At 37.7% G+C, this 27,935-nt stretch overlaps 1 protein-coding gene across 1 annotated transcript in view; it reads left to right on the top strand.

Annotated features, from left to right (window-relative positions):
- The window catches only part of fstl4 (follistatin-like 4), a 203,879-nt gene that overhangs the window by 108,789 nt on the left and 67,155 nt on the right, over positions 1-27,935 (top strand). Inside the window, exon 4 of the mRNA XM_062433395.1 lies at positions 27,420-27,610. Within this exon, the coding sequence (XP_062289379.1) occupies positions 27,420-27,610 (191 nt within the window). The remainder of the gene's footprint in view (positions 1-27,419; positions 27,611-27,935) is intronic.

Raw genomic sequence — 27,935 nt, 5'->3', positions numbered from 1 at the left:
TACACAATGTAAATTACTGAGTGGCTATTGTTGAAAAAAATTCTGTCCATAAATGGTAACAAACACATGGTTCAATTACATGATTGTTGGATACAATGTTGGATTATAACTTGAATATAAAATAATTGTAATTTTATTTGCAGTCAACACCTACAGAATTAAACAGTTTTAGCCATTTTAGACAATCCTATATTCGCAAGTACCTACACACCGCATCACATGAATACCATATCATGTCAAAATCATGGGTTGAATTGTGTATACAGTATGTGCTCATTTGCGGCATGTAGGATGTTTAACATGAACAGTATGTGAGGGTTAACTGTAGATTGTAAAACATATTTTGCACAAAAAAAAATTTGACACCACAAATTATCTGTGATAAAAATTAAAATAAAACATAATCAAAATAACAAATTACCAATTCACATTTACCAAATTGAAAACCAGCTTGGACCAATATCTGCCTATGAGACCGTATCTGATATGGGAAAGTCTTTGAGTAACCATCATTCATCGAGGGTCTGTTGTCTTGTTTTTCATGGCAGTTATTTTCCATCTTCACGCTCTCACTGAACAATAATTTTATGTTAGTGTTGGCACAGGGGTTGACCCTCGGCATGAGGGAATTGCTTCTCACATGTCTTTGAGAACAAGTTGCGGATTTCAATATTCAGTGACTACATTTTTAGTAATATTTTTCCCCAACAGTTTTACAATACAGTTTTACTCAAACTTCAATGATAATTGTATTTATTAATTTTTTTACATGATGAGGTCAGTCCATTTGTCGTTTTTTTAAACTGTTATTTATTCATAAAAAGTAAGATAGAAGGTAGGAAGTATGATAAAGCTGTGGGAGGATTAAATCTCAGGCCAGCAGGGACGCATATTTTCTACCAGAGAAGGGCGCTTAACCACTCGAATCTCACTGGGTATCACATCAAAAATGACTTCTTCCGACGGACAATTTTGAGAGATACTGTTGTCTTATTATTCCTCCCAGTTCCGTCCCTGTCTCAACTCTGTGCTTGCCATGAACAGAGAACAGCGGTGGTGTTATAAGATAGCAGCTGGCTCTCCACATGATGAAAACACTGAGACTTGGCTTTGATGTTCTCAGCTTTTGTTTCTGTGTGGTTCAGGTATGTGTAGGCGTGTTTGTGTGTTCACTAGCTATTAAAACCATCTTGTCCTATCTCATTTGCTATTGTGCTTATTTTTCCTGGCGTCTGATCATATTCTTGTTAATTAATGAAAACAGATTCACTTTTATAATAGAGACATTTGTCTTAAAGCTGAGTATGCATCTGTCGTCTTTCTTCTTTCCAATCTAACCTTCTGCAGGTTTGATTCCCAGAGTATAGTCAATGTGACATTTGAAAGACTTTCATTATGATTACTATTTGAGGAAAGTCATTAAGCAGTGACAGAGTACAGTAATACTGTTGGTTTAATGTTACTTTTAGAGTCATATTTCTAATGGAGTGTGATTTTTAAAACTGAAGCTACTTTGGCAAATGTATTATCTTACTTATCTTATGTTGGCTGAATTCAAAGACGGATGGCAGCTATGACAAGCCCAATTCACTTTGTCCTCCTCAAAGCATGTACATTAATACTTACCAATTTCAGGGAAAGAAACATGAGCAAACTGCAACATTGGCAAGACTCTGATGTCAAACCTTTAATCTTAACCTAGCATTATGAACTAAAAGGCACTCTCTGCTGTAATGGCTTAGAAAAAAAATAAAAACTCTAAATCTCAGCATTAGTTGACTCTGCTTTGACTGCTTTGACTGTGGTTGGTCCAGATTGCAGTTCACTTGGAGCAAGATCAAAACCTGCAGTTTTCTGTGTGTCAGTACAGTCATTTGGTGTCATCCCACTTTTACCTGTCTACATTAACCAAAATAAAGGAGTAACATTGTAGAGTTCAAACTGACCCATTAAATGTGCCCTTTCAGTCAGTCTGTAAAAGTAAATAGCTTTACTTGCTTAATGGTTATTGATAATGTGTTTCCACCTTCTAATTTTAGTTCTGTCACCACTGGCAGCTTGGCCCTCCCATCAGTGCAAAGGCCTGCTGTCACGCACCCAGTCCCCAGTGGTGAAATGACCTTCCAACTCCAGTTAAACTGCAGAGTCACTCCCCATCCTCCACTGTAGGCTGAAAACTAATCAAAAAGCAGCTGATATCACCACAATACCCGAGCCACATCGTTTCTCCTCTTCCCTCTAAACACTTAATTGCTTGTTTTTGGAGGGACTTTCTCCTCTTTTTTTAAAGCATTTTTTGCTTCTTCATTAATTACTAATTTTGTGGTTTCATGAGATAAATCAATTTACTAAGGCTCATATCTTAATATTAATGGTTGTTTGTAATTTGATGAACTAGTAACATTGTTCTGCTGTCGCTTTTGTTGTAAGCTGCACTAATATTTAAGGGACATGGACCTCCTGTCATTACAAAGTACTTTAACTACTGTACAAAATTAAATAATAAATATGTGATACTTTTTAATATTTCAATTGAAGCACCATACTGGACTCTAGTACTGAAAGTTACTTCCCTAATCAATTATGACTGTGATCATGAGTGGACACTGATTCTGTTCTACATAATCCCATGTTTAAGAACCTGTCAAAGAAATGATTCCAAAATACTTGATGTTGGAGTCAGGACACTCTCTCATTATTCCAGCCATTTATTCTGCAGTACCGCTCTCCGTATGTTCCTTCTGGGCCAAAAGGTATCCCTTCTTCTAATAGCTGACAATCTTGAGCCTGAATTGTGCATGGAAAGTGAGCTTGGAAGCACGGTTTGATGACATTTAGTATTAATGTTTCCTTGGAAGATCTGCAATTCTTGGACAGATCAGACTGCATATATTCATGGCTATTATATGGTAATTTGAGAGGGAAGCCTTGCATTCATGAATACTGCTCATCAATCACAATGCCACATTTAAAATTCTGATTATTGCACTGTAGAAGAACATGTAATGCAGATGGCCTACATAAAAACTGCATGGCTGTCCGCATAAGCACAGATTAAACAGGTAACGTTATGGGAGGTGGACAGAGTTTACTGAAATAAAAACACAAATACCTGTTTCCTGTTCTGATGATGTAGTTAACAATTTGAATAACCAGCCAAAACCAACCATTGCCAAATTTTTAAAGAAACACCTCACTATACCTTCAACAAAGCAATTAGAAATGCAAGACAAGCTCATTTCTCAAAGCGGATTTCACAAAATAATAATAATCTAAACTATTGATAGCCCCATAAACCCAGCTCCAAAAAGACCTCAACATCAAAATGTGAAGAGTTTGCAGCATTTTTTAGAGACAAGATAACAAAAATCAGGTTGAATCTAAACCATGCTATACAGAATGTGCCTGAGCCCCTATCTTTGGGTATTTTCCCTCTGCCTAAGACTGCCATGAATGATTTTGCTGATGTTGACAAAGAAATGCTCAGGAACTAAGTGATGCATTTAAAACCCTCTACCTGCTCACTTGACCCTATCCTAAATACCTCTTTTAATACTGTGTTTAATTGTCAAGAGGATGATGTGCAAGCAATTGTAAATAATTCCCTGCTGACTGGTATTTCCCCCCTTCAACTGAAAAATGCTATTGTGAAACCCTTCTTAAAGAAAAGTAACATGGATCCTTTAGTGCTAAAAAAAAGAAAAAAAAAGGAGGCCAATTTCAAACCTTTTTTTAAGAAAACTTCTTGAGTATTTAAACAGCTAAATGATTACCTCAATTTCAGCTGTATATTTGATACGTTTCATCCTCACCACAACACTGAAATAGCATGATTCAAACTGTAAATGACATGAGGATGAACATGCATGACAGGCAAATCTCAACATTAGTATTTTTTGGACATTAGCGCTGCTTTTGACACTGTCAATCATGATATCCTTATTAAGAGACTGTCCAACACTGACAATTTTGTCTACATTGGTGACCACTCCTCAGCTAACACTAGGATAAAATGTAGGGTTCCTCAAGGCTCCGTTCTTAGACCTGTGATTTCTAGTCTCAATATGCTGAAACTGGGTTATATCATCAGAGAACACAGGGTTAATTTTTTTGGCTATGCCGATGATACACAACTGTACATCTCCCACCCAATCAGCCCTGTTGAAAAATTGGTTTAATGCACTGATCATATCAACTTGTATATGTCATATCATTTCATGCAATTGAACAAAGCTCAGTGCTTCTAGACCCTGATTTGAATTTTGAATCTCATATCAATGATATCAATAATTTCACAAAATTACCTTTTGTCACCTTAGAAATATAGCTAAAGTGCATCTATTCCTCCCCCAGCCAGATACTGAGAGACTTATGCTTGCTTATATTACTAACAGGCTTCATTACTACAATACTCTCCTCTCTGGTCTACCTAAGAAAGCTACAAAAAGGTACATATCATTCAGAAAAGAAGCAGCACATGTACTGACCAAGACCAGACATTTTTACCTGTCATAAAGTCTATTCATTGGTTTCCTTTCAGTTTTAGAATAGATTTTAGGATCCTTTTATTGCTGTTCAAATAACCCAATGGTGTAGCGCCTGCATACTTGTCAGACATGCTTTTAATGTATGCTCCCTGTAGATCACTCAGGTCCTCTGGCACTGGCCTTTTAATTGTTCCCCGGGTGAGGACAAAGAAGGGAGGTGGCATTTAGTGTCCATGGTCCTTGCCTTGGGAACAGTCTGTCAGAGGAGCTGAGAGCATCACAGTCTGTACACACTTTTAAAAGAAATCTCAAGACATGCCTATTTTTAGCTAAGCATTATCTTCTTCCTCCTTTCTACTGTACCACACAGGTATCTCAGTTTTACCATGACTCTTATTTCCTGTATTATCATTTCCTTATATTACTGTTTATTTTCACTGTGTTGTTGTATTTTCATTGTATTGTCAAGCACATTGTATTGCAATTTAGCACAAAAAGCACTGTATACATAGTAATAAGTTGAATTTAATTTGATGTTATTTTTGGAACTTCAACTCATCACATATACTTCTTGTTCTGTCTTTCCTATCAAGATTCAGGACTTGATGTTTAACACAGCCGGCATTTTAAATGTTTGGATCCCTGACTTCTTCCAAACATTGCAGAGACCTAATTGGCCACTTGTTGTACTTCTGCCATTTTCTATGGAGAGTAAATATCATGTCAAAAGCAATAGATCCAGGCATAACTATTTGTCAAATTGCTATTTTTCTTGTCTTTACTCCTACAAGGAAGGAATTAAAGGGCAGTAAAAACAACCAAAAAAAAACTTAAGTACTCAATTAAGGAAATGGGAACAGTGTTCTATTATAGATTATTTTTGCTCACATACAATTTAAATTACCAACAATTAAGTTTTATTGCAAGCACAGGCTATCATTGACTCAATTTTGAGGCAACTTGTCTTTCATCATACACCATATTGCATTTTAAAACCTTACATTGAGAAGGGCATATCTTCCAAAACATGCTGTGTTCCATAAAGACCATCGGAGATAGAGAGCTAATTTAGTTTCCCCTCATTATTCTGACAGATATTGTGTACATGTTAGCTGCTTTCTGCAGAAGTAGTTTCTAGCAACGGGATCAAAGAAAAATAGTTTGTATTAATGTATAGGAGTCATCCATGCTTGTTACAATATTTGTGAAAATCTTTCTCTGACCATTTTAATTGCTTTGGCTATCCAACATTCTTACACTTGCTTTCTATCTTGGTTGTTTTTCTATCCAGCCAATGAGCACAACACCAGACCTATTTGAATTGCTAAATAAAAAGAAAAAATGTACCAAAACAGTTTACAGTGGATGTCACAGTCTTTATCAGTTGTACATCAACAGCATTATTTAGTATCTTTGAGAACTGTCATTGTAGGATGAGTGATATTTTCAAGCTTCCACAGTCACACTGTATGTTTTAGCCCAGAACACAAACGGCCAATAAACATGATGCTTGACTCCTTTAGGAAAGAGCAAACAATTAACTCAAGATTGATGTCAGTTTCCTCAACAAAGTGGGATTGAAACTGTTTACCTGGGCTGTAAATTAGATCTTGGGCATGACAACTGGCAGCAATTACAATGGATCACCAGGTGCCCAGACATCTGTGTGATTCCCTTAAGGGTTAGATCAGTGTGTATGAATGTGTGTGTGTGTGTGTGTGTGTGTGTGTGTGTGTGTGTGTGTGTGTGTGTGTGTGTGTGTGTGTGTGTGTGTGTGTGTTTGTGTGTGTGTGTGTGTGTGTGTGTGTGTGTGTGTGTGTGTGTGTGTGTGTGTGTTAATGTATTTGCATGCATGGTGCACATGCATAAAAATGTGTGTGTGTGTGTGTATGCGTGTGTGTGTCTGTTGTGTTGGTGCACAGGGATGCATATGTGAGTGACTTGCATTATTTACAAGGAGCCACTAAGAATGGTTCTGTCAGCAGCCTCGCTACTAAAGCACACAGATGGAATTTTGGGAAGGGGCAACGGGATGAAGAAGATAGCAGAGGGGGGGGCGGGGGGGAGTCAAGGAGAGAGTCGTAGGAACAAAAGCAGCAGGAGAGGACCACACATAGAAACAGTGACAAAGTCAAAGTGTGCCTCATTCTGATTAAATCATGAAGTGGCTGCAGTAGCAGCAGCAGTCGCAGGCATATGCCCAATCACGCACAAGCACTGCAGTTCTCTGAGGAGAGAGAAATCATGCACTTTAGCAATGGAAATAAGAGGAAGGAGGGAGACAGATAAATAGAGAAATGCCGTGAAAGAAATGTGTGTTTTCATAGGTCTGATTTCTACCATCTTCAGTCACTCATCTGTTAAAGTGCCACTCAATCAAAAGCAAACAAACAAAAGCTTATTTATTATGTATCTAATTTTGAACAAGTCCCCAAAACTGTAAACAGGGTTGCACATTTCCATTTTGACTACATTTAAAGTCAGGGTTTAATTTTGTCTTCATTGATGTCATTGGAGGACACCTGAACTTTTAGTTGTGGTATTTAAATGTCAGCGTAGTTTAAAAGTTTGTATACCTGTTATATCATTCAGAAGGACACTGAATTATGTTTCTGATAAACTTTCTCAACACAGTAAATATGGCTTTTTATTCAAACATTTCTGCCATACAAACATATTTGTAATGGATATGGCAAAACTGATATTGAGGGATTTGGAGTATTTGCTGCATCTGTAATAGCTTGCGTCTTTGGAATTTGTGGCCTTTTGAGCATGGACAATTTTTATTTTTAACCTTATTTATCATTTCCCTCACCCTAGGGAAGTGCTTGGTAAATTCTCAGTTGAATTCACTGAACGGCTCCAGTGGACCAGGTGGATGGATAAGCGCCTTGCACAAGGACACCTTCACAGCACTGGTTGAAGAGGGGAGGGGGAGGGGAGGTGGTCGTTGTATTGCTCTTTATGTCCTACAACCAACCATTTTATTCCTGTTCTTTCCAGGGAATTTAAACAAAAAAATGTTCTCATCACAGTTGGTTGTTTGTCCATAGTTTCCCAGTCAAGTTGTGGATTTCAAACATTGGCTTTATTTCTATAAGCTTAATTCTACTGCTACTGTGACCATATTAGGCCAGCATTAACTAGCCTATTGGCCAAGACACATGCCACATTACTGCAAAGTCCACGGTTTGATTCTGACTGAGGACCTGTGTTGTATGTCATTCCCTATCTATTTCTCCCCTTGCTTTTTTGGGCTCCACACCACTAATGCTGCTCATCATCATGGCAATACATCATAGGATCCCCACTTATAAAGCACATTAACCAAACATATGTTTACCCTCCCTCTGGTAATGGTGAAGGTGATGTAATTTTTTGAGAGTTGCTGAATATTGCAACAGGTGTTTAAAGGTCCAGTCCTTGACCCTGTTGTAAACAAACTGTCTTTTTTGGTGCGTTTAAGGACACTATTGAATCAGGGACATGACAGTGCTGCAGAATGGCAAACTGTTCAATTGTCTTGAGTGCATCAACAGTGAGTTTTCAAAAAATATTTGCATTCACATAACTTGACATTTATGTAACTCTGCTTTTATATAGTGCTTTTCTAGTCTACCAACCAATCAAAGGGCTTTACAACACATGCCAACATTTACCCATTCAAACACACGAATACCCATATTTTATTTTATTTTATTTTATTTTACTCAGAACAATTTTGGCCTGAATTCCAGATGTTTGTGGCGACATCTGTCCATTTTGGATCATGGATTTCATTAATTAATTACTCTTATTGACTTTTTACTCACAAGTGTAGTTGTCATCAACTCTAGTAAGTTCACTTCACATGCTCCACTCTGTATGTGTGTAGAGGGACTGAACCCCACCAGAGAGCAGAGGAGAGGAAAGAAACTAGCATGACCGTAAATTACATCATGACTTTCCAAGGCAATGACAGAAAGGTTGACTCATGTTTTGGAACAGCACCACACAGGCTCCCAAAAGCAAATGATTATTGATTTCTAAACAAATGGATATTTGCTGTTATTTTTGGCATTAATAGAATTGTTTTTCTTTTTTCCTATTTTGACCTGGAGGGGATTTTGTTTCCTGGCAGCCAGGCCTCCATTTTGGGGACTGTACAATTAGGGGGAAAACTCATAATTTTTTGACAGTTTTCAAGTACAGTACTTACAGTAGATGTGAGTGAAATGAGATCAACTTCTCCAGTTCTGCTACAGATGATCTTCAATTAGCAGAGTTTGAATAATGTATGTAAACATTTCTTTTTACATCAAAGCTGCCAATATTTAACAGAATCAAAGTCTTCTCCAAACATTTTCTTCATGTCAGCTCCAACAAGACAAGCTCATAAAAGTGCATTTAAACAATCACAGGGCACTAAAACTGCCCAGAAACCGTCCCAGAAATGATCTGGGCAGGTTGGTACTGCAGATTTTACCGACTGCTACAGCAGAAGCAGTTGATAAATCGAAAACACTGACTGGTTGACATGCAATTCATAACCTGCTACAGTCTCCAAACATTGGTCCCATCTGTTTACTAAGAAGCTTCCCACTTTATGCAAAACAAAGCATATTAGCCCCTTTGGACTGAATTTACAAAACACAGAAGTCTCATTTTGAACTCCTGTAATTTAGCATGAAGGATCTTCAAATGGCATCAGACAGATGGTTTCAATTTTACTGAAATGTTATACAGCACAGTTCACACTGAGTTATTAATAGGAGACTATTGTACTGATTTACTCAACTGCAACAGCATTGTTGCACTAAACTTTCCAAAGATTACAGTACTGTATGTGTTTGTCTTTTTTGCCACACAGTACAGTGACATTGGTTTCTTTTATCTGTTAATGAAGCTTCCCACTCTCAATCTTTGTCATCCTAGTGCTGATGGCTCTCGTAACGCAGCCAGTTCTTCTTGTAGTTATCGCAAACAAAAGAACAAAATAATGTGCCGAAATAGAAAAGAGCATGCAGAAATAAATGTACAACGTGTAACGACTGCTAGGGGGAGGCTTAATAACTGTTGTGTTAGTTGGTGATAGAGAGTAGCAATGATAATAGGCAATGTATTTCTGCTTTCCACCCCAGAGACAATGGTTGGTTATCTGGTATTTATTGACATGAAAATGATACAGACAGTTATTTTAAGAGGTCTCTTTTGTACATTAATCTCACATGGTCAGCTTTTGTTGGACTGTGAGTTCACCTGATCTCACCCTTCATGTTCTGAAACACCTGTTTCCTGCCACTGACAATATTGCCTCCTCTTGATCTCAACCCTGGCAGTGTGCGTCTCTGTGTTAGACAACTGTATCTGTCATCTCTGATGAGGTTAGACTACAGTACGTCTTCAGCAGAGCTGTTACTGTACTTTCCTTTAGCTACCACTGTTAGCACATCCACTCATTCAGTGGGTTGAGAGGCTTCTCAGCAGGCTGCTAAATTGATATGCAGCTAAATTACACATTTGACTTCACATCTCATGTAAAATATGGTTCAGGAGGTAGAGTACTGCCAATTAGGTTTTAACTGGTGTCAGCAACATTTTTAGTGAACTTGAGCAATAAGATTTTTCTCACTTTGTTGAACCCAACAACTTCTTTTCTCACTGCCTTTGCTTCATTTAACAATTATTTTATTCTGATCTTAAAATATTGAGTCTTTCCAACTGTGAACATCACTTCTTTGATTTATCTAGCATAAAAAAATACCTGACAGTCATCTGCTAAGGCATTTCAAATCTGATGGAAGAAAATGAAAGACTGTTCCTTACCTCACACATCAGTGTAATTAAACAAAGATACAGACTGAGAGAAATGCAGTCTAAGTGTATTCAACTGCGTGCACGCATACATGCATAACATTTATTTTTGAGCAGGAATATCATGAATACTGAGCTGAAATACTGTAAGTAGACTTTTCATTTTTTTTATTGACACCTGCAAATAAAGCTTGTCTGATAAAGACTAATTTGATTAGAGCTGCTGAGAACAACCAAGTATCGGCAGTGAATGTTGGATTAACATAATCTATAAATGTCTGTCTGTGTAGGATACGGTGGAAATTAGATCAAATTTGACTCAGAGCTTTAATGCAATTTGGGGTACTTAATTAAAGCAATATCAAGTTGGATGAGAAGGAAACGCTGACACAGGCTATGCATTTGTATTAATGAGAAGGAAACACAAAATGACTGACAAAGTCCCACTGTGATAAATCATTTGTGATAATGAAGGTGTTAGGAGTCAGTTGCTTGTACTTACTGTCACTCATGTGTGCTGCCTTGATTTTTAAATCTTGTGGTATCATTGCATTTACAAATCATATCTTCAAGCCGTGTAACATGGATGTGATGTGCAGTACAGCAGATGTGTTAATAAACTAATACATTTATTGGAAAGCCCATTATGAATATTACCAAATGTTAAAGTGTATAACTGTACAATAGGAGATCATTCTGGTCTTATTGAGGCTTTGGAACAGATACTTATTTTTGTCTTCCAGCCATAGAGACAATGGCAGTTAATACTCTGTGTGAGATAGTAATTGCTCAGATTTTCTTGCTTCATTATTCATTAATTGCTCCCTGTCCATTAATTATTCCAGATGATGAAAAAGCTCCAGAGACACAAGAGTTTGCTGTAAACGCATATCATGCCTCTGTATACAAAAACCAAAGCAGCTTCTAGTACAAAGATGGCACCCTGCTGCTGCAGTGTTGAGCTACTGTAAGTGCCTGGAATACCACTAACCATGTTTAATGAGACCTCTTTTCATAGTTTCTTTCTGCCTGCAGGTTCAGAGAGAGTTGAATTTATGGTATAATTAAGCTTAGTTTGTCTAGTGGTATAATATTCCAAAATAAACACTGTATCCCAGAAATCCTTAATGCAGTAGTAGAGGAACCACTCAGATCATTTACTCAAGGATGAATACCACGATGTAAAACAAAATGTTACAACTATAACTTATTTTTCCTGAAGAAGAGGAGTGAGGTACAACAAATATAGCATGGGATATCACACTCCTGCTGAATTGACTGAATATACCTCTGTTCACACCTTTAAGGCAGATGATCTGTGATGACATATGTGAGGAACCACTTGCACATAGTACATAATAAATCCATCAACACAGTCATCTTTCAATACGATTGCCGCTCTTCACCAAGCCCAGCTGTGCAGCAGGGCAACCTTGTGATGTACCTCGTTCCTCTCCTTCAGGGAACAGAAGTTATAGTCATAATATTTGTACTTCATTCGGTGCAACACTTATAGTATGGGACAGTGTAAAACCCTGCGGGGTAGCCACTGAACTACAGTCAAACCTCCAGCACTCCAGTGCATCATAGACCCAGCAGAAAGGACAGAGTGAGCCACTTAAAGGGCTGTCACATCCAAACAATAAAACCAAAGTATGTTGTGATGATCAACTGGCTGCAGCAAAGATATCAGTCACAGAAACCCCTTTAAACAAAGCCCATCGTGTTGCAGAAATTCAATTTGCAGAGAGTCAGCCACAGGTGCCACCACTGTAGATGCTGTCACTCTGCCCAGGGAAAGTGCTGCACTGCGGGACACACAGAGAATATGATCTGTGGCAACTCTGACCTTGTTGCAAAGAGGTGCCAGCGGACTATCTGGGGTAGTTTGTGTCCAAAGCTACGTCATTGCTTGATATATCTGAAGCACAGTGACGGATCTCAGTGCAGGGGTAGTGCCTGCCACCCCTTTTTTTTTGGCTCTATCAGAGTGCTCAAGCTCATACTCAAACCATTCAACATACTTTTGTGGTCAGGTCCTGCAATGTGACATTAGCATTTCCCAGAGAAGTCACACCCTTGAGGACAGGGGCAGACGGCAGACTTTTTTGTCTGTATAGGCTTGGTGCTCATACTGAGACAAAAAGCCTGTGGATGAAATGCACATGAAATTAGCTTCCCGTCATTGGTTAACACTAACAGAGGCTGTTAAGCTAACTTAAAGCTGGCATCAGCCTAATAAAGAAACTGAGCTAACTAGCTGTAGCTAGACTGACTCGACAGGGGTGTTCTTTGCAAGATGAAGAGCGTGAGAACTGAAGGATGACTGTGGCGATGGATGTATATGCATTCAAAGTCTGAATTAAGCTAAAGTAAACAATAGTGGATAGCAAAGTGATAGTACTCAAGGTGAAAAAGTGGTAAGTGGTAATATTTTAATGCTTTCAGATCAGTTGAACGAGAGGAAGAAAAGAGGGAAGAAAGTCATTTTCATTTTCCATCTCATCTTTTATTTATTCATTGTAAAACTTAATGAAACAGAGAAAAGCAGAAAAATAACATGTTTGTGAGGCTGGAGATAATGAATGTTTGGCATTTTTACTTAAAAGAGTCAAAATAATGAACTTAATTCAATTATTTCTCTCTGAATAAATTACTAATCCTCTCAGCTTTAGTGTCATCAAAATTGTACTTGCACCATTTCCACCACAGCAGCTGAGTTAATAAATTGAGCTGCATCTGACCTTTGCCACTACTTTTCACCATATTTTATGACAGATATATTTCATCTGTCCTTTCAGCTAGATATTTAAAAGATGTAGATGCATGTAAATGGATGCTCTTTTGAACTTTACTTTATGCACCATGTGTTTTAATTAGTCTCTGATCTACGTCTGTCATTATTGTGTCACAGTGTAATTACAAAACAGTCAGTTGAACACATCAGCATGTCTAGCTGTTTGTGAGTCATATAAAAATAGGCTCTTACTTTTCTGTGACTTCCAACATATTAACGTTTAACCCATCTTCCTCTTTTAAGACAGTACAAATAATTTACAGACACTAAATCACACAAGTCTCGATATGACTGAATTTGTTTTTTTAACAGTTGTATTGCTCTGACATTATTCTAGGGAAATTGAGCTTGCCCACCAAACTCTATCAGGGGCTTTGGTAATTAAAGAAAATGCAGTGATGAACAGTTTTTTCCCTTATGCTCTCAAATTAGTCACTGCTACAAGTAGGAGAACTTCAGTGCACAGACTTATACCGTACAGTACATGTGACCAACTAGCCTAAATCTGCTTCACTGCTTCCTCATATTTTAATGTACTCTGCCACTCATCCAGTTTCTTTTTAGTGTCTTCTTCTTTTCATACATGACTGTGATCTGTATTTCTCCTGTATTCATTGTAAAAAGCAAACGCCAGCATATAAATTACATTGTTATTTATTATGAATGCCTACAATTATTTATACTATTTATACTAACCTTGGTACAGACCATATTTGGATAAAACACAAGTTCTTTTTTGGGTATCACTTACACTTTGGTTACCAAAATGTTGAAGGTATGGCTTAAAAGTTGGTAAAGTGGTCCTTTAACCCACTCTGTGTTTGTGTCTCTCACTTTCCTTTGTCTCAAATATCTTATTATGTATTCTATGAAGTGTAACAAAAACAAAAAAATACTGGACTCACCGGACTGGGGTAGAATTTCCTACCACAGCATGCCATAAAATAAATCAACACATCAGAGTTCAGAGACAGCCTGTCTTAGATTTGCGTGTAGTGATTGACAGTTAGGCATGGGGGAAGGGATACGGAGGCTTGACCCCAAATCCTGGGGTGCCAGAAAGCCAATGGGTATTTAAATAGCTGTATATCCCAGGCTTTGAAACATGTCATTCTAGTTGACAAGCTGCCGACTGAAGGACCGGCCCCGACTGTTAGGAAATTATGTCAGAAAGCCCTTCATGCTTGATATACTGTTATACTGTATGAATTCATGAAAAACACATGTAGGAAAGGAGTTGAAAAGGAGAAAAAAAGAAATAATAAATTCTTTTATAGAAGCAATTAACACAGTTGAAGCAAAGCTGAAATGAATTACATGTTTTTTTTAACTTCTTAGCCCTGGTGATAAATGTACCTGTGCTATGTTTGCACTGGAGTTATTTCTATACTTCATTTGAAGGCAGAAAGGTCTGCAGAAAAGTCCACTCCGGTCAACTCAGTATTAATGGTGAACTACAACTTTGTCAAAACACGCTTGTTGACGACCCCCCCGAAACAGTGGCAGATGTGTGTGACCCAGATAGCTTCATATAATGAACTGAGGAGGCGACGTGAAAACAGGAACATGATATCTACAGGAGCCAGGCAGAGAATTCAGAAATACATGTATTATTTGTTTGTGTTTTGTTAATTTCCCCCTTCATTAGCTCTGTTGTCTGGTTAATGGCCTGCTCTCCTACTATTTCTACCTGCTGGCAGAAAGAAGGACTCCAGTTGTAAACCTCTAATGAGTCTATCATTTCACTGCTGCCAATGTACCTTGGGGCAGACAATTGGGTATGCAGTGCAATCAAATGCACTCTGACTTCTTGTTCTGTTTGATTTATTTATTTTCTTGTCCTTCAACAAAGGGCACATGAAACACAATATGATCAAAACAATAAGTAATTAAGCAGAAATTAATTTGATTTGTGATATTCTGAATTTAAAATTACTCAACTCAACACTCCAGACGTTTGTGGGGTGTATTACAACGGAGAAATATTTTAATGTGCAATTGTTTACCGTGGAAAACAACTGCACGAACCAAAGGACAGATGCTTCATACAGGAAATTATGCAGTTATCATGTTAAAGTCAGACCTGCTTTGGAGCTCAGCTTCCAACAAGAACAGAATAAGAACAAGTTTTGTAAGATATTTCAAATGTGTTGTACAATATTATAACATATTAAACAATAAAATGCAACTCCAATTTATGTCAAACTTACAACATTCACCTTACAATTGTAAGTGCAGTCAGCTGTAATGAATGACATAGTAATGAACTTAAAGAATGAAACGCATGGACAAAGCATTTTTACCTTTATGTAGCAACAAGCAAATGACTGTATTGTAATTATTGGGAGGGAAACAAATGACCACATTATCAACCAATTGCATTGTATATCATTAGCTCAGGGAAAACATACTCATTATAATTGAAGGCTGTCATCAGAGTTGAAATTAGCTCCCTGTTTTCTTCATCTGATGGTAATAAAAACACCATTGCTATTGCATGATGGTAGAGACTCAAATATTGCAACCCAATTCGTCTTGCCTGTTGTGAAAACATTAGAGACCAAATTAATTGACCTTTTATTCAGTGGGTTTATGCTGAGAATGATTACTAATACAATTAATATTTTATTTAAAATATAAACATAAATTATTGTATGCAGCATGTTTTCCTGCTTGAAATATTTGATATCATTATTTATTTCCCATTTCATTTCAAATTATGAATTTAAGCACCAAAAAGTGAGTTACGTTTTCCTCGCTTTGACAAAGAACCCTTTAAAAAATAGAAAAAGTGTGGTATAGAACAAGTAGGAATTTTGCTGCACTTCAGTGTCATTGTTGCACTTTGAACATCGATCAATGCATAGTTAGCTGTTGAATCTGCTACATGTACGTGAAATAAATGAATCACCTGTCAAAAGAGACTCCCACGCAAAATACTTCAGACTTTGCCACTGAAGCAAAGTTGTGACCGATAGAGAAAAAAAAGAATGAAAGATGAAGTGTCTTCTTAAGGCATATGTTCACAGACAGAATTTAGATGAAAGATAAAACTCTCATATAAAAGGGATAGATAAAACTCTCATATAAAAGGGATGAACCTTCTTCACTTTGAGTGAAGAGAAAGAATAAAAGCTGCATTCTCAGCGTACATCCTTGTCTTCCTCTTGTTCTTTTTTGGTTGTTTTCCAAGTGTCACTATTCTGCAGCACTGATTTGCATATACGTACGTCGAGTACTCACACATGCCAACTGCTTCATCCTACCGAATGAAACTGTGAGCATGCCATACACCCTCATTATTTTACCAATAGTGATTGTCATTTGAAGAGTTTCTTCTTCATACTTGCCTCTACTTTGTGATTTAAGTTTTCCTCAGATTTCAAGTGCAAAAGTTTCCTGCAATTTCATCCGCAAGTGGATCACTAGCTGTACTCTATACACCACATAATTATCTCAACTGCTCTACAAAATTTGCTATATAATGAATTGTGTAGTTAATGGTTTGAGATCTTTGATTTTGATGACTATATTCTGTAATGATGTTCATTAAAATGATTGTCAAAGCCATAGTGAGTAGCATTGAAAAATTGGCTTGCTTGCCGTGTTATCTGCTCGTGGGCCAGGACTTGGAACCACGACTTCTATTAAATTGGCCTCATTTGCAAGTGCTTGACGATGAGATAGTAATGATAAAATAAAGATGATAATGACTATAAAGAATACAGCCGTGCGTTCCCACAATCCTTAGCCTTCATCCTTGTTTATTAGCATACCTTTCAAGTACATGTGTATGTATCCATGGCTGGATTACAACTAGGGATACCAGGGCATCCTAAAAGCCCCAAATTCACTAGGAATCAATTGATTTTTGGTACTTGATTAATTGCAGTTTGTCAGGGACCATGTAAGTACAATATCAGTTAATGTAGGTCTTACTTTACTTGCAAATTCTGTTGCTGTGTCTTGTAGAGGCACCCTTACTATATGCACAAATTGCACTTTCAAATTTTAGGCTGCTATTCTGCTGCTATGCACTTGTATCAACGCTCTGTGACTACCTCATTGCACTAATTTTTGTCTATTGAATTGTTCCTATTTATTTATTCTTCATTCTTTTACATGCTATTTATTCTTTTATTCTTTCCTTTTTTTAAACTGAATCTAATGCAGAGATATCTTCAAAAATGTCATTATACCTTGTATAATGACAATAAGACAATTCTTTTGTATCCTATTCTTTGATAAAATCTAGTCTTTACAAACCTCCATTATAAAGTTGTGCTTAATCAAATTACTGCAAACTAACAGGCACATCTGGGCATGTACATTCGCACGGAGAAAAAATACACCATTTTGTAATTACTGTGGTATCTAACCAGCCTTTGTCCCTTGTTATGTGACATCTGAGTCATCTCTTGGTGTCCTGGTATATTTGAAACAGATGTTGTGCTTAGGTTAAAGGTGAAAAGTCAGGTCAGGGGCTGTCTTTATCTGACTGATCAGTGGTTTAGAAGATGTTTGTTTTAGAGATAAGATACTATATAAGGGGCAGCTAAGGCTGAGGAAGGGAGAGAGACTCAGATTGGCACAAGGGGACTCTTTCAAAATTGGCTGTCTTGACACTGTTCCCTTTTGTAATAAAACCTTTAAAATATACCAGTGAGACGTGTCAGCGGTGGTTTCCTTCTTCATCAACACATCAAGAATCTACCAATTAATAATACACTTCATTACTTTTCAAAACATTGCACAGTCCACATATATAAAATGGACAGCATTATATCTCCACGGCTCTCAAAACACATTTACATAAATAAAAATACAGCATTGAGCTATATTGAATAGGAAGGGAGAGCTGACTGTGGTCACAAGAAAAAAACAGCATATTTATTTTGCTCAAATGCCTAAAACAATATATATTTACATTTACCTGGCCCATTTCCTATCTACAGTCAGTATTGGTTTCCATTAACCAAGACAGGTGATCTTTCTCTTATCAAGTCAGTCTGTGCCTGAACTTTTTCTAACTGTAACATAGTCGGAGGTTTTATATTTAAGTTATGTAATGACAACTGAAGCTCCACAAAAACTGTGCAAATTCCCTTCACTAATGAAAGCCGTGAAATATGAATCTGAAGAAAGCTAGTTAATGGACGAGTTAGGATTATTTCGACAGATTTTACCAAGTAGTGTTTATGTCTGTACCTTACCAAACCTCAATCATAGTGTTAGCAAATGAGATCAGATCATATGAAGGCTTTTTTGTAAATGCCCTAGGTGACTGTTTTCTCAGGCAGTGACAAATGGTGTCATCTTGGTGATAGGGTTTTTTTTTTTTTTAAAGGAAAAAAAGGCTTGTGTCATTGTGGAAGTTAGTGACAAACAGAAGGACATATTTGGAGGACTATGATCTCGGCTAAAAAGACTGAGGTGGTAAATAAAAAAGCTTCAGGGTGAACCGTCAATGCCCAGATAAATTCAACTTCAGTTCCACATGTGAGGAGGAAACGGAAAAAAAGGAAATATTTACACTTTCTCCCTTTCTTTGGAGATGTACATGAGATTAAACTGTTTACTTGTTTAGCCCCTTCAGTCTACCTCCCACTTTGAGTTATGGTTTACTAATATCGGCCACTCTTTTTGTGCAGTGACCTTGTAGGGAAACTTTCCCCACAAGGTCACTGCAGTATTTGGGCAGGGTAATATTGGATGTTAGTCTGGGGTTCTCCATCATCAGTGGGGTTCAGTTAGGCCACATACAGCCAGAGGCAGCCATCTCCTCCAGCCCCCACATCCAGGCAATTTAAAAGCTGTATACTCGTGGGATCCTCAGCCGGCAGCTTGCAGGCCTCAGCGAAGGCTGTGAAAGGCCTTGAGATTACTGTAACTTACACTGCAGGTGTATAGGAGAGGGGAGGACGGATGCTAAAAATGTAATCAACGCCTGAACTTGTTCCCAGTCTCAATCTATTAGCCAGAACGGGGGGCTTGGTAATTATTTTCTTTCGCTAAATCCACTTCACCAGGGCTGGGGGTGCAAGTGCAACTGTATTTATATTCTGCCTGTGCCATAGAGGATCTGATTGTTCTTTGTGTTGTTTTTGTTGACCCTACACTGAACAAACTCTATTATTTTTTATTTGCTTTATGGGTCATACAGTTCATCATACAGTTCAGACAGTTAGAGAAAGCCTCTTTAGTCTGCATTAGGCAGTACTCTGCTACCATTACAGCCAAAAACCTCATGCAGCCAGGAGCCGATTTGCTGTGTGACTGGGCTGCAATTTGTGAGAAACACATGCTGTGTTATTGAGCATGAAAAATGTTGAGCACATAATAATAAATTGCCTTTTCTGTGGTTATGGTATAGTACATTACTGCATGAAATAACCCCCAAAATTTCTTGGCAGAATTAAGCTAATGGCGGGAGCTGGATAAGACTGAATATGTGTTCTTCATTCTCCAAAAAAGCTAAAAAGCCTTACTCAGATGAGAGGAAGAAATGTTCTTCTTTGCTTTCTCAAGGTAAATTTCCTCCAAGCATGTTTGGAGAGTTGACTCCTTTTATATTACATTATTAAAATTATTAAAAGCTGTAATTAATAGTCGATTGATTAATTAGTGGGCAGAAGAAATTAATTAGCAACTATTTTGATCATCAAATAATGGTTGTTAAGCAAAAATTTGCTGGCTTCAGCGTCCCAAAAGTGAATATTTGAAGCCTTTCTGTCTCATATATGATAGTAAACTAAATATCTTAGGATTTTAGAACTGTTGATGAGACAGTGATGAAAACGTCACTATAAGTTCAGATGAGCATTTTTCATTGTTGTATGATATTTTATAGGCAAAACAATTAACCGATAAACTGAAAAAACTATTGTCAGGTTAATCAATAATGAAAATAGTGTGCATGAATGTTATTGCAACTTCTGGATCTCTGTATGTAGCTTTGGCCATAGAGGCAAAGAAGCACCCAAAGCAAAGATAATTACATAGTCATTGGCTATATGCTCAGAGTTATTGAATATATTGATATCAAACCAGTAATGGATTATTTCTGTAGTATAGGCATGAATACTATTCATTACACAGCTTCAATACTAACAGCTACAACTCACTGAACACATAATCAAACTTAAATTCAGCACCCATGCAGCTACTTCTATGCTAATTAAGTGATTAATTAGAACCACTTAAGAACAAAAAAAACCAGTCTTACAACCTTAACTCCAGGGAAACTTGTAAAAACCAGCCGTACCTGCTGAGTAAATCAGCTACAGTACGATAAAGAACAACCTGCAGTGTGATCATTCATGATCAAAGAAAAAAAAAGCACTTACCGTGTAAATAATGTCATTATGTTTGAAATCGCAACACAGCAGGCTTTTTCACAACACTAATTACTAAATACCAGCATCAGCAATGTCAACAATAACAATAATACTTGTAATTATTATGATAATGAGTATTTACTTGGTACTTCAGTCAAAGAGGACAACGGGGCTGTCGCTGGAGCCCATGTACAGTAGTTAGTAAACTCTGCATGCCACTGTATATTCTTCCTCAGATAGACAGGTCTCTCTCTCTCTCTGAGTGTGAGTAAGTGAGAACGTAAAAGTGAAAGAGAGTGGGATCCAGTGGGAGAGGGAGGGAGAGATATAGGGCTGAGGTGTATAGTGCTGATGTGCAGTTTGAGAGGCCAGTTCTAGACGATAGGCCTGCAGACAGGCAGGCAGGGTTTGAATGCTACTGTACTATTTCTCCTTCACTGCTTTGCCAATAACTTCAGTGTTGCAATGGCTTTCTCATTTAGTTTGTGCCAAGCTGCACAGACTCTGATAAGGCTTTCTGAGCACACACTGATCCACTCTGCTGAATGTATGGTGAGGCAAACTGGCAGACAGCTTGCCTGTACTCAAGAAATCTAAAGGCATCATTTTAAATCAGTGGGAGTTATGTATTAGCTGAGAAATGTTGGATTCTCTTTAAACTATGAATCATCACTTTTTAGCTCTTTTGATAGGGGATTATTGCTCACTCTATCAATAACAAGCTCCCAAGAACAGTCCCATATGGGATGGATTTGCATTTTGAAAGCAAGAATGTTGTTTAAACCATCACGCTAAACATGATATTAAATTCCTTGTCAGCCATGACAGCTCACAGCTGATAGCATCAGCTGACTCCTCCCAACCCCAATCACATTCAGTCAGTGCAGTCTTTATAACTTGTCAGTTTATAATCTGTTGCTGATCATTCCTGCTGCTTCTGTTGACCCATGTCACTGCAAATTCCCTCCGCCTCCACCGTTTTTATTGCACTTCCCACCAAATATCTCACATGCTGTTTGGATTCATTTAGGGGAGCAGAGGAGAAGAGGGAAAAGAGAAGAATCTTTTATGTCAAATACAACCATAGTGCCACTGTATGCTTTAACACTGAATTTAGGGATGCAATTTAGGAGTCATTTCAAGATTGTAGTCCTCTATGCGGAGCACCCCTGTAGCCAAATGGTTACTGTGCATGGTACAAAACCACAACGCAGCTAGTTCAGTTCCAGCCAGAGACCCTTGTTTCATGTTATACCCATCTCTTCCCTTGTTTTGTCACTTCACTTTCAACTGTAAAAATAAAAATAAAAATGTAAAAGGTGGAAATTTGCCACAAATAAATCATAAAAAACAAAACAAAGCACACCTACGAAAAACAATTGTAGATTTTCATTATTTCAAACCCCATTTTTGAGACTATTAATGGTGTTTTTTTCTCCAAAAGCTACTCAGTGTATTTACTTTCAGAAATAGCTCACTATACCTGAGGTATGAGGGGTATAAAGGGGTCATAAGATAAATCTTATAAACAGATTAGCCCAGCAGACAAAAATATGGCTACTGCTTTAATTTTACTTAGACTCTGCTCATTATGTAGTTTATTTTTGTGAAAGACAGTGACTTTGACCTCTAAGAATTACTTAAATATATATATTTGAAAAGGATAACTCACTCTTTGGTTAAATTGGCCACAACAATGCACACCCGAAAGAGTATTACAATGCAGCATGTAAGTGTGAATATCAGTGTTACTGCTCGTGAATTTATCTCAATGAGTTGGTGCTAATGTAAACTGGACATTTTCTACTGCTGCTGCTTCACATTTAAAGCATTCACATTCTAAAGTAAAACTACATTACTGATGACATTAAAACATTGAAGGTATATTTTTACTGTTTTCCTTGCTTATAAAATTCCCATCACAAGTTCCCAAGAATATATTCAACTTGTAAACCAGCAAATATTTCATATATTTGCTTGATAACATGACTCCAACAACTTGAAAATTGTTTTCAATTAATTTTCTGTCAATCATCTGATCAGTTAATTGCTTCAGCAGTAACTAATTTAATTCTTTGAAAATACTGGAAGTAGCTCTGTATTTTTAGCTGCCTTTTCACACTTGTCATACAGAAGACTGAAAATAATAATAATTAATGACCAACTTTACAAACAACACGCAGAAAATATAGCACAAGGAATATTAAGAAAGTTAAAAAAAATTAAGTGTTTTTAGTAACAGCAGTCATGGAGGAAAAGCTGGATAGGCTCTGAAACTCACAGTAAGCCGAATTAAACAACTGCCAACTGCGATTATGCAATATGAGACTCCTGTGACTTGTGTCACCCTTCTCAGATTGGTTCGGCTCTCGTAGACCTTGCTGCCCTCAGGAGCAAAGAGTGTCCATCATATTCATAATTATCTGGAAGGGAGGTCCATTACCATCTCATATTAGCAGCACACAGACGGCATGGCAGTAAATAATCCCATCATTTCAGCCAGAGGAGGTCAGGCAGACATAAATTTAACAGAGAGCACTTTTACATCCTGGAGGGCATTGTAGGGAGGTTTCTTTAACTGAAGGATTGATGGTTTTGATTTTTTCCCCCCTCTCTCTGTCTTCTTGCAAGACTAAGGAATTCATTCAATAAGAAGTACAGGCGATTTCTTTTTTTTGTTGCTTTTTTGACTCATACACATAGTTAAAGTGGATGTATGACTGCTTGAACACTGGGAATTTCTCCACTGGAATTATGCAGAGTTTGTCCTGGCCAGTAACATTTGACAACAGACAAGCAACTAAATAATATTGATGGCTTACCAGCACCGGGTGGTGCCCTTTTTTAAAACAATGCAATGGTCTGTGTTAGTGGGGGCAGGTGCTTAATGTAGCAGGGAAACAATGAAATATGGTCCAGAAAGTCCAGTTGGAGCTACAGATAAATGTGTTTAAAGGCTTACTCTAGAAAGTTATTGAAGTTCTATGTTTGAGATAAACAGCAGGAATATGATGTTCAGTGTCGGTCTGAACATTTCTAATAAATACCTTTTTTGGTTGAAATGAAAAGCATAACATTTCCTGGCTCTTACAAATCTTTAAAAGGCTAAACATTCATGTTCTTTACAAGTTGTAACCAAACATGTCCAAAAAGATACAATTCACATTAAACTGATATTCACCCATATTTATGATTTTGTTGTATATCCTGCTCAAATTGTACAGCAAACACGTTATTCAGCACAACACTTATAATAATGGAAAGTCAATGAGTTGCTGGTTAAGAGTAATTAATTAAAGAAATTACTTGATGCCTTTGCTTAAAAAGTGACCTATAAATACATGATTATATTATAAACTACAGAATGTCATGCTGCAAATTGAATTTTAAAATAGGATTTTTACACAGATTTATCCATCCATCTGCAGCTCTTCATCAAACATCATCATCACTGTGGCTGTTTCTGTGTGTACCCCTCCTCCTTTAAATCATCCACTGAACAGATACCTCCAAATATCTCCATATCTTGTTGTGTTGCCTGATGTTTACGGCCACTATAGAAGCCCTGCTAATTCTTTGTTTTCATTTCCTGTAAATTCTTCACAATAAAAGATACCTGTTATTTAGTAATTAAAAAGCTTTTAATGCGAAATAGTAAAGCAAGATATGTTGGGTTTGTATCACCAGTAACTTAACACGGCTCTAATATGGCTACCCCTCAGCAGGCTACCAGAAAACTGGAGAGAGACAAGAGCTACGTACAACAGCCTGTTGGAGACAAAGGCTAAACTGAGGGGCTACATAAAGGGCCAGTATAAAACCATAAGGAGTTTTTTGAGCTGTGAATCATGCAAAAGTGCACTAGTGGAGTGCAGAATAAACCTAGAGCTTGAAATGAGCATAAAAGGTCCCCTTTAAACACGACATGGACTTTCTTCTTTGGTTCCTCTCTCTGTTTGTTTTCCTCTGCCTGACACAAATAAAGTGAGCTTGGAGAATGCTCTGAGCGGTGGAGAGAAGCTCCGTCTTCGGGACATTGGGCGTCCATGATGCGAGCAGCTTCGGATCACTCACTTAAGCAGCTAACATTTCAAACGGGCAATAAAGAGAGTCCTGGTCCCTCTAGAACAATAAAACAGTGTTAGAGTCAAGGGTGGATGCACTGTAATACAGACATATATTTCTCTGCCACTGCTGCAGTTGCTGTGCTCAGCAGAATGAGAAAGACTAAATCAAAGGACATTCACTCCAGCAAAGTAAGAGAAAGTGATTCACTGTAACATCCAGGTGTAACATTCACTTTCTCACCATGGTCAAAGGATAGAGGGTGTACCTGGAGAAGGAAAGAGGTCATAAGTGCATTGTAGCAATTTATGACCTCAATCAACCTCTGTCAATGGCAGAACTTGTGTCTTCTTTCATAAGTCTCTGAAGCGCCTTTAAAATATATATTCATTTACATGTAAAACAGAATTTCATTTTTTAAATCTTTTCAGAATTTTTTTTTTTTTGTGGGGAGCAAAGTAAGTCTTAGCAAAGAGGAGATTTTTCTCTCCATATGTGACAAGATGTAAATCAGCGTGGGGGGTGTTTTATTTCTGTCCTTCCAGAGCAGAGGCTGAGATGACAGCTAGGTGATGATCCCTCATGTCTGATCTATCGCACGCCTCATTCCCCTCACAGGAATAACACTGAACAGGGATTTAGCCAAGACCTTGACTTGACTACCAGGTAGCAGAGAAGAGTGTACATTGTCTTTGTAGTGTGGGTGTGTGAGTCTTTCGGCTATAATATTTACAACGATCACCAGTGTTGAGAGGTGTGTGTTTGTGCTCTTTTGGCTTTTGTCTTTGAATGTGTGTTAATTTGTGACTGTGAGTACACATGCTTCATCTTTTATGAATGTGCATGGTGTGCCTCTACCTAACAGCATGCAATCTTGGAGGAGATAACTGAGATTTATATCTTGGTGTCCAACATATTTGATAGATGTGCTTGATTAACGAACCTGAGTATTTATACGCCCTCCTAACTTAAGTTTAAGGAGTTGCAGTCCCATAATGTCATGCATGCTGTCACTTGCTTCTGTACACAATTCATAAGAGCAAAGTTGGCCCAAAAATTCTTGTTCAAGCATCCTTAGAATGAGCTTTTGATCATTTATTAAAGCAATTAACCCGAACACACATGCAGACCCACATAGGAATTATTGAATGTTTTTGTCGTACACGTCCAGGTATTATTGTGCCATGTTAATGGATAAGGCTTGTATTAAAATATATTACATGAAAAGACCAAACCATGTTGTTGCTGAATGAATTAACGTATCCAAACACTGATTATAGCTTATTCCTCTTTGTCATATAATTGTCAGAAAACTAGTAAACAAAACTTTATTAGAACAACCAGTGCATTAGTTGATAGGTGTTGTCATCATTGTGAACTTGTTGTTTAATTTGAATTAATAACAAAAACTACATCCTATTTGGACATATTCATTATAGCATCAAATGTATATTCATCGGAAAGTAGTACCTAATAAAGTCAAAGTTTACTTCTACTTTAGTTTGTTTGCTACTAGTTACAGTGTCCAGCTGTTTTAGAAATTAAAACATATTTGTGACCAGATTTTAAAGATTTGTATAATGTGGTAGGAATCAATAGGTCAGGGCTGATTGATGCAGCCGGTAGGGAAGGTGGAAAAGATTATTGGTTTTGGTCTATTAATGGGATTTCTTGACAGTAAGACAACATTGGACCAAGGCCAAATGTTTCTTCACTTGCTCGCTATCCCAGTGTCCGGTCAAGCATTTGAGATAAATGGAGAGCATGTCGCCTTAGAGGTTGTTGAGGACTTAATCATGAGTCACCTCGAGCTTTTCTTTGTAACGAGGAGACATTTTGCACACCAGGAAACCCTTTGTTTGTCAGTATGTGTATGCACATATGCATAAGCTTGAAAATATGTGCATCTTTAATATGCACTTAAACATAGAGTACCACAGCGGGGGACATTGCTGTTCTGCTGTAGCCTAGTTGAACCCTTGCTGACTTTGCTGCAGTGACAGTTCTGCTAACAACTGTAGATATGCTTTGGCAGCACTTCCCACTGCTACGAGTGTGGAACTAAATGGAGATGTTGGGACTAAACATTTTCTTATAGGCTCATCGTGTCCCCTCATTTTGTGTTCATTAGCTTTGATAGTTGTTGGGTCTCCTGCTCAGCAGTCATCGGGCAGGGACGTCACCTAATGATTTATTCATGTGGGAGGGTGTTTTATATTTTGTTCTCTCATCACCATGTTTTCTGATTTGCACGTAGGCCTCCCTCCCAACCGTCAGCATGTCTCATGCTGTCATGAGGCTCAGGTTATTGAAAAAAAGAAAAACCTTGTCTTTTCCCTCTCTGTGTCTGGTTCTTATTTACTTGCTTGCCTGTTCTCCATTAGTATCAAGCCCCTCACAGCATGTGACAGACGTGTTTTGCATAATTATTGATTTCAAGTGTGAAGAATAAATGCAGAGTGCTGCCCATGATTAATTTGTGGTCTCTCATTTCCTCTGCACATCCTCATCAGGCAGAGCGTAGCGTAGAATCAAGGGCTAGACGCCGAATCTGGTTTGAGCATGCTTTGCTATGAGCTAATCCCATAGCAAAGGAGGACAAGAAGCTTGAGAGGGTCTAAATCAGGATGTTTACCTTTTGTTTTCATGTGGATTCAAGGATTACTTGTAATTAATTGGACCCCCTGCACCGAAAAGCTGTCAGACAAATTATGCAAACAAAAAACTTACATTTTTTAAATGAGTAAACACTCAAGGACACATAAATCATACACACACACATACAAACACTATCTAACCCTATTGCCTTTTTTCCCCTCCTCCCTCTGTTAAACACACAAACACATTAAATCCAATTTACAGCTACAATCCAAAGGCTTCAGCTTGTATAATTGAGGTTAATCAAATGTCTTTTCTTCTATTCTCTGTTTGCTCTTGTAGGCAATGCATGCACCATGTCAGAATACAACAGGCTGAAAAGCATGCTGCTGGATATGCAACCTAAAGTGCTGAACACTGGAGAGAAGAGCCAGCAGAGAGACATGGAGGAGAAGAGAGCACTGGTGGACACTATGTTCAAATACCTGGACGCGGACCAAAATGGTCGGCTGGTCAGTGATGAACTTGAAAAGGTGGGTATCGTGATGGGTGAGGTGAGATTGCCTGAATAATAAGATCTCTTTATGGATGAAAAGGTGACTGGTAAGGACTTTAAGAAACCAAGGGAGGGTCTATGATCAGAAAATAGAGTTTTACAGAGGTGTAGAATCGTGAAATGCTATACTGTATAACATCTATGTTTGAACCATTTTCCTGAACTTGAGGGTTTGATTATGTGAGGGTTGTGAAGATACCCTATGTGGATCCAACAATAACAGATTTAAACCTTTATCCAAGAAAGCTAGAGCAGTTTATGAGGACGAATGTAAGTTGAAAAAGTACACAGTGTATTGGTGC

Source organism: Scomber scombrus, chromosome 14 (genome assembly GCF_963691925.1).
Source record: "Scomber scombrus chromosome 14, fScoSco1.1, whole genome shotgun sequence".
In the NCBI taxonomy this organism is placed as follows: domain Eukaryota; kingdom Metazoa; phylum Chordata; class Actinopteri; order Scombriformes; family Scombridae; genus Scomber; species Scomber scombrus.
Note: the sequence above shows the minus strand (reverse complement) of the source record. Positions and strands in the feature narration are given on the sequence as shown.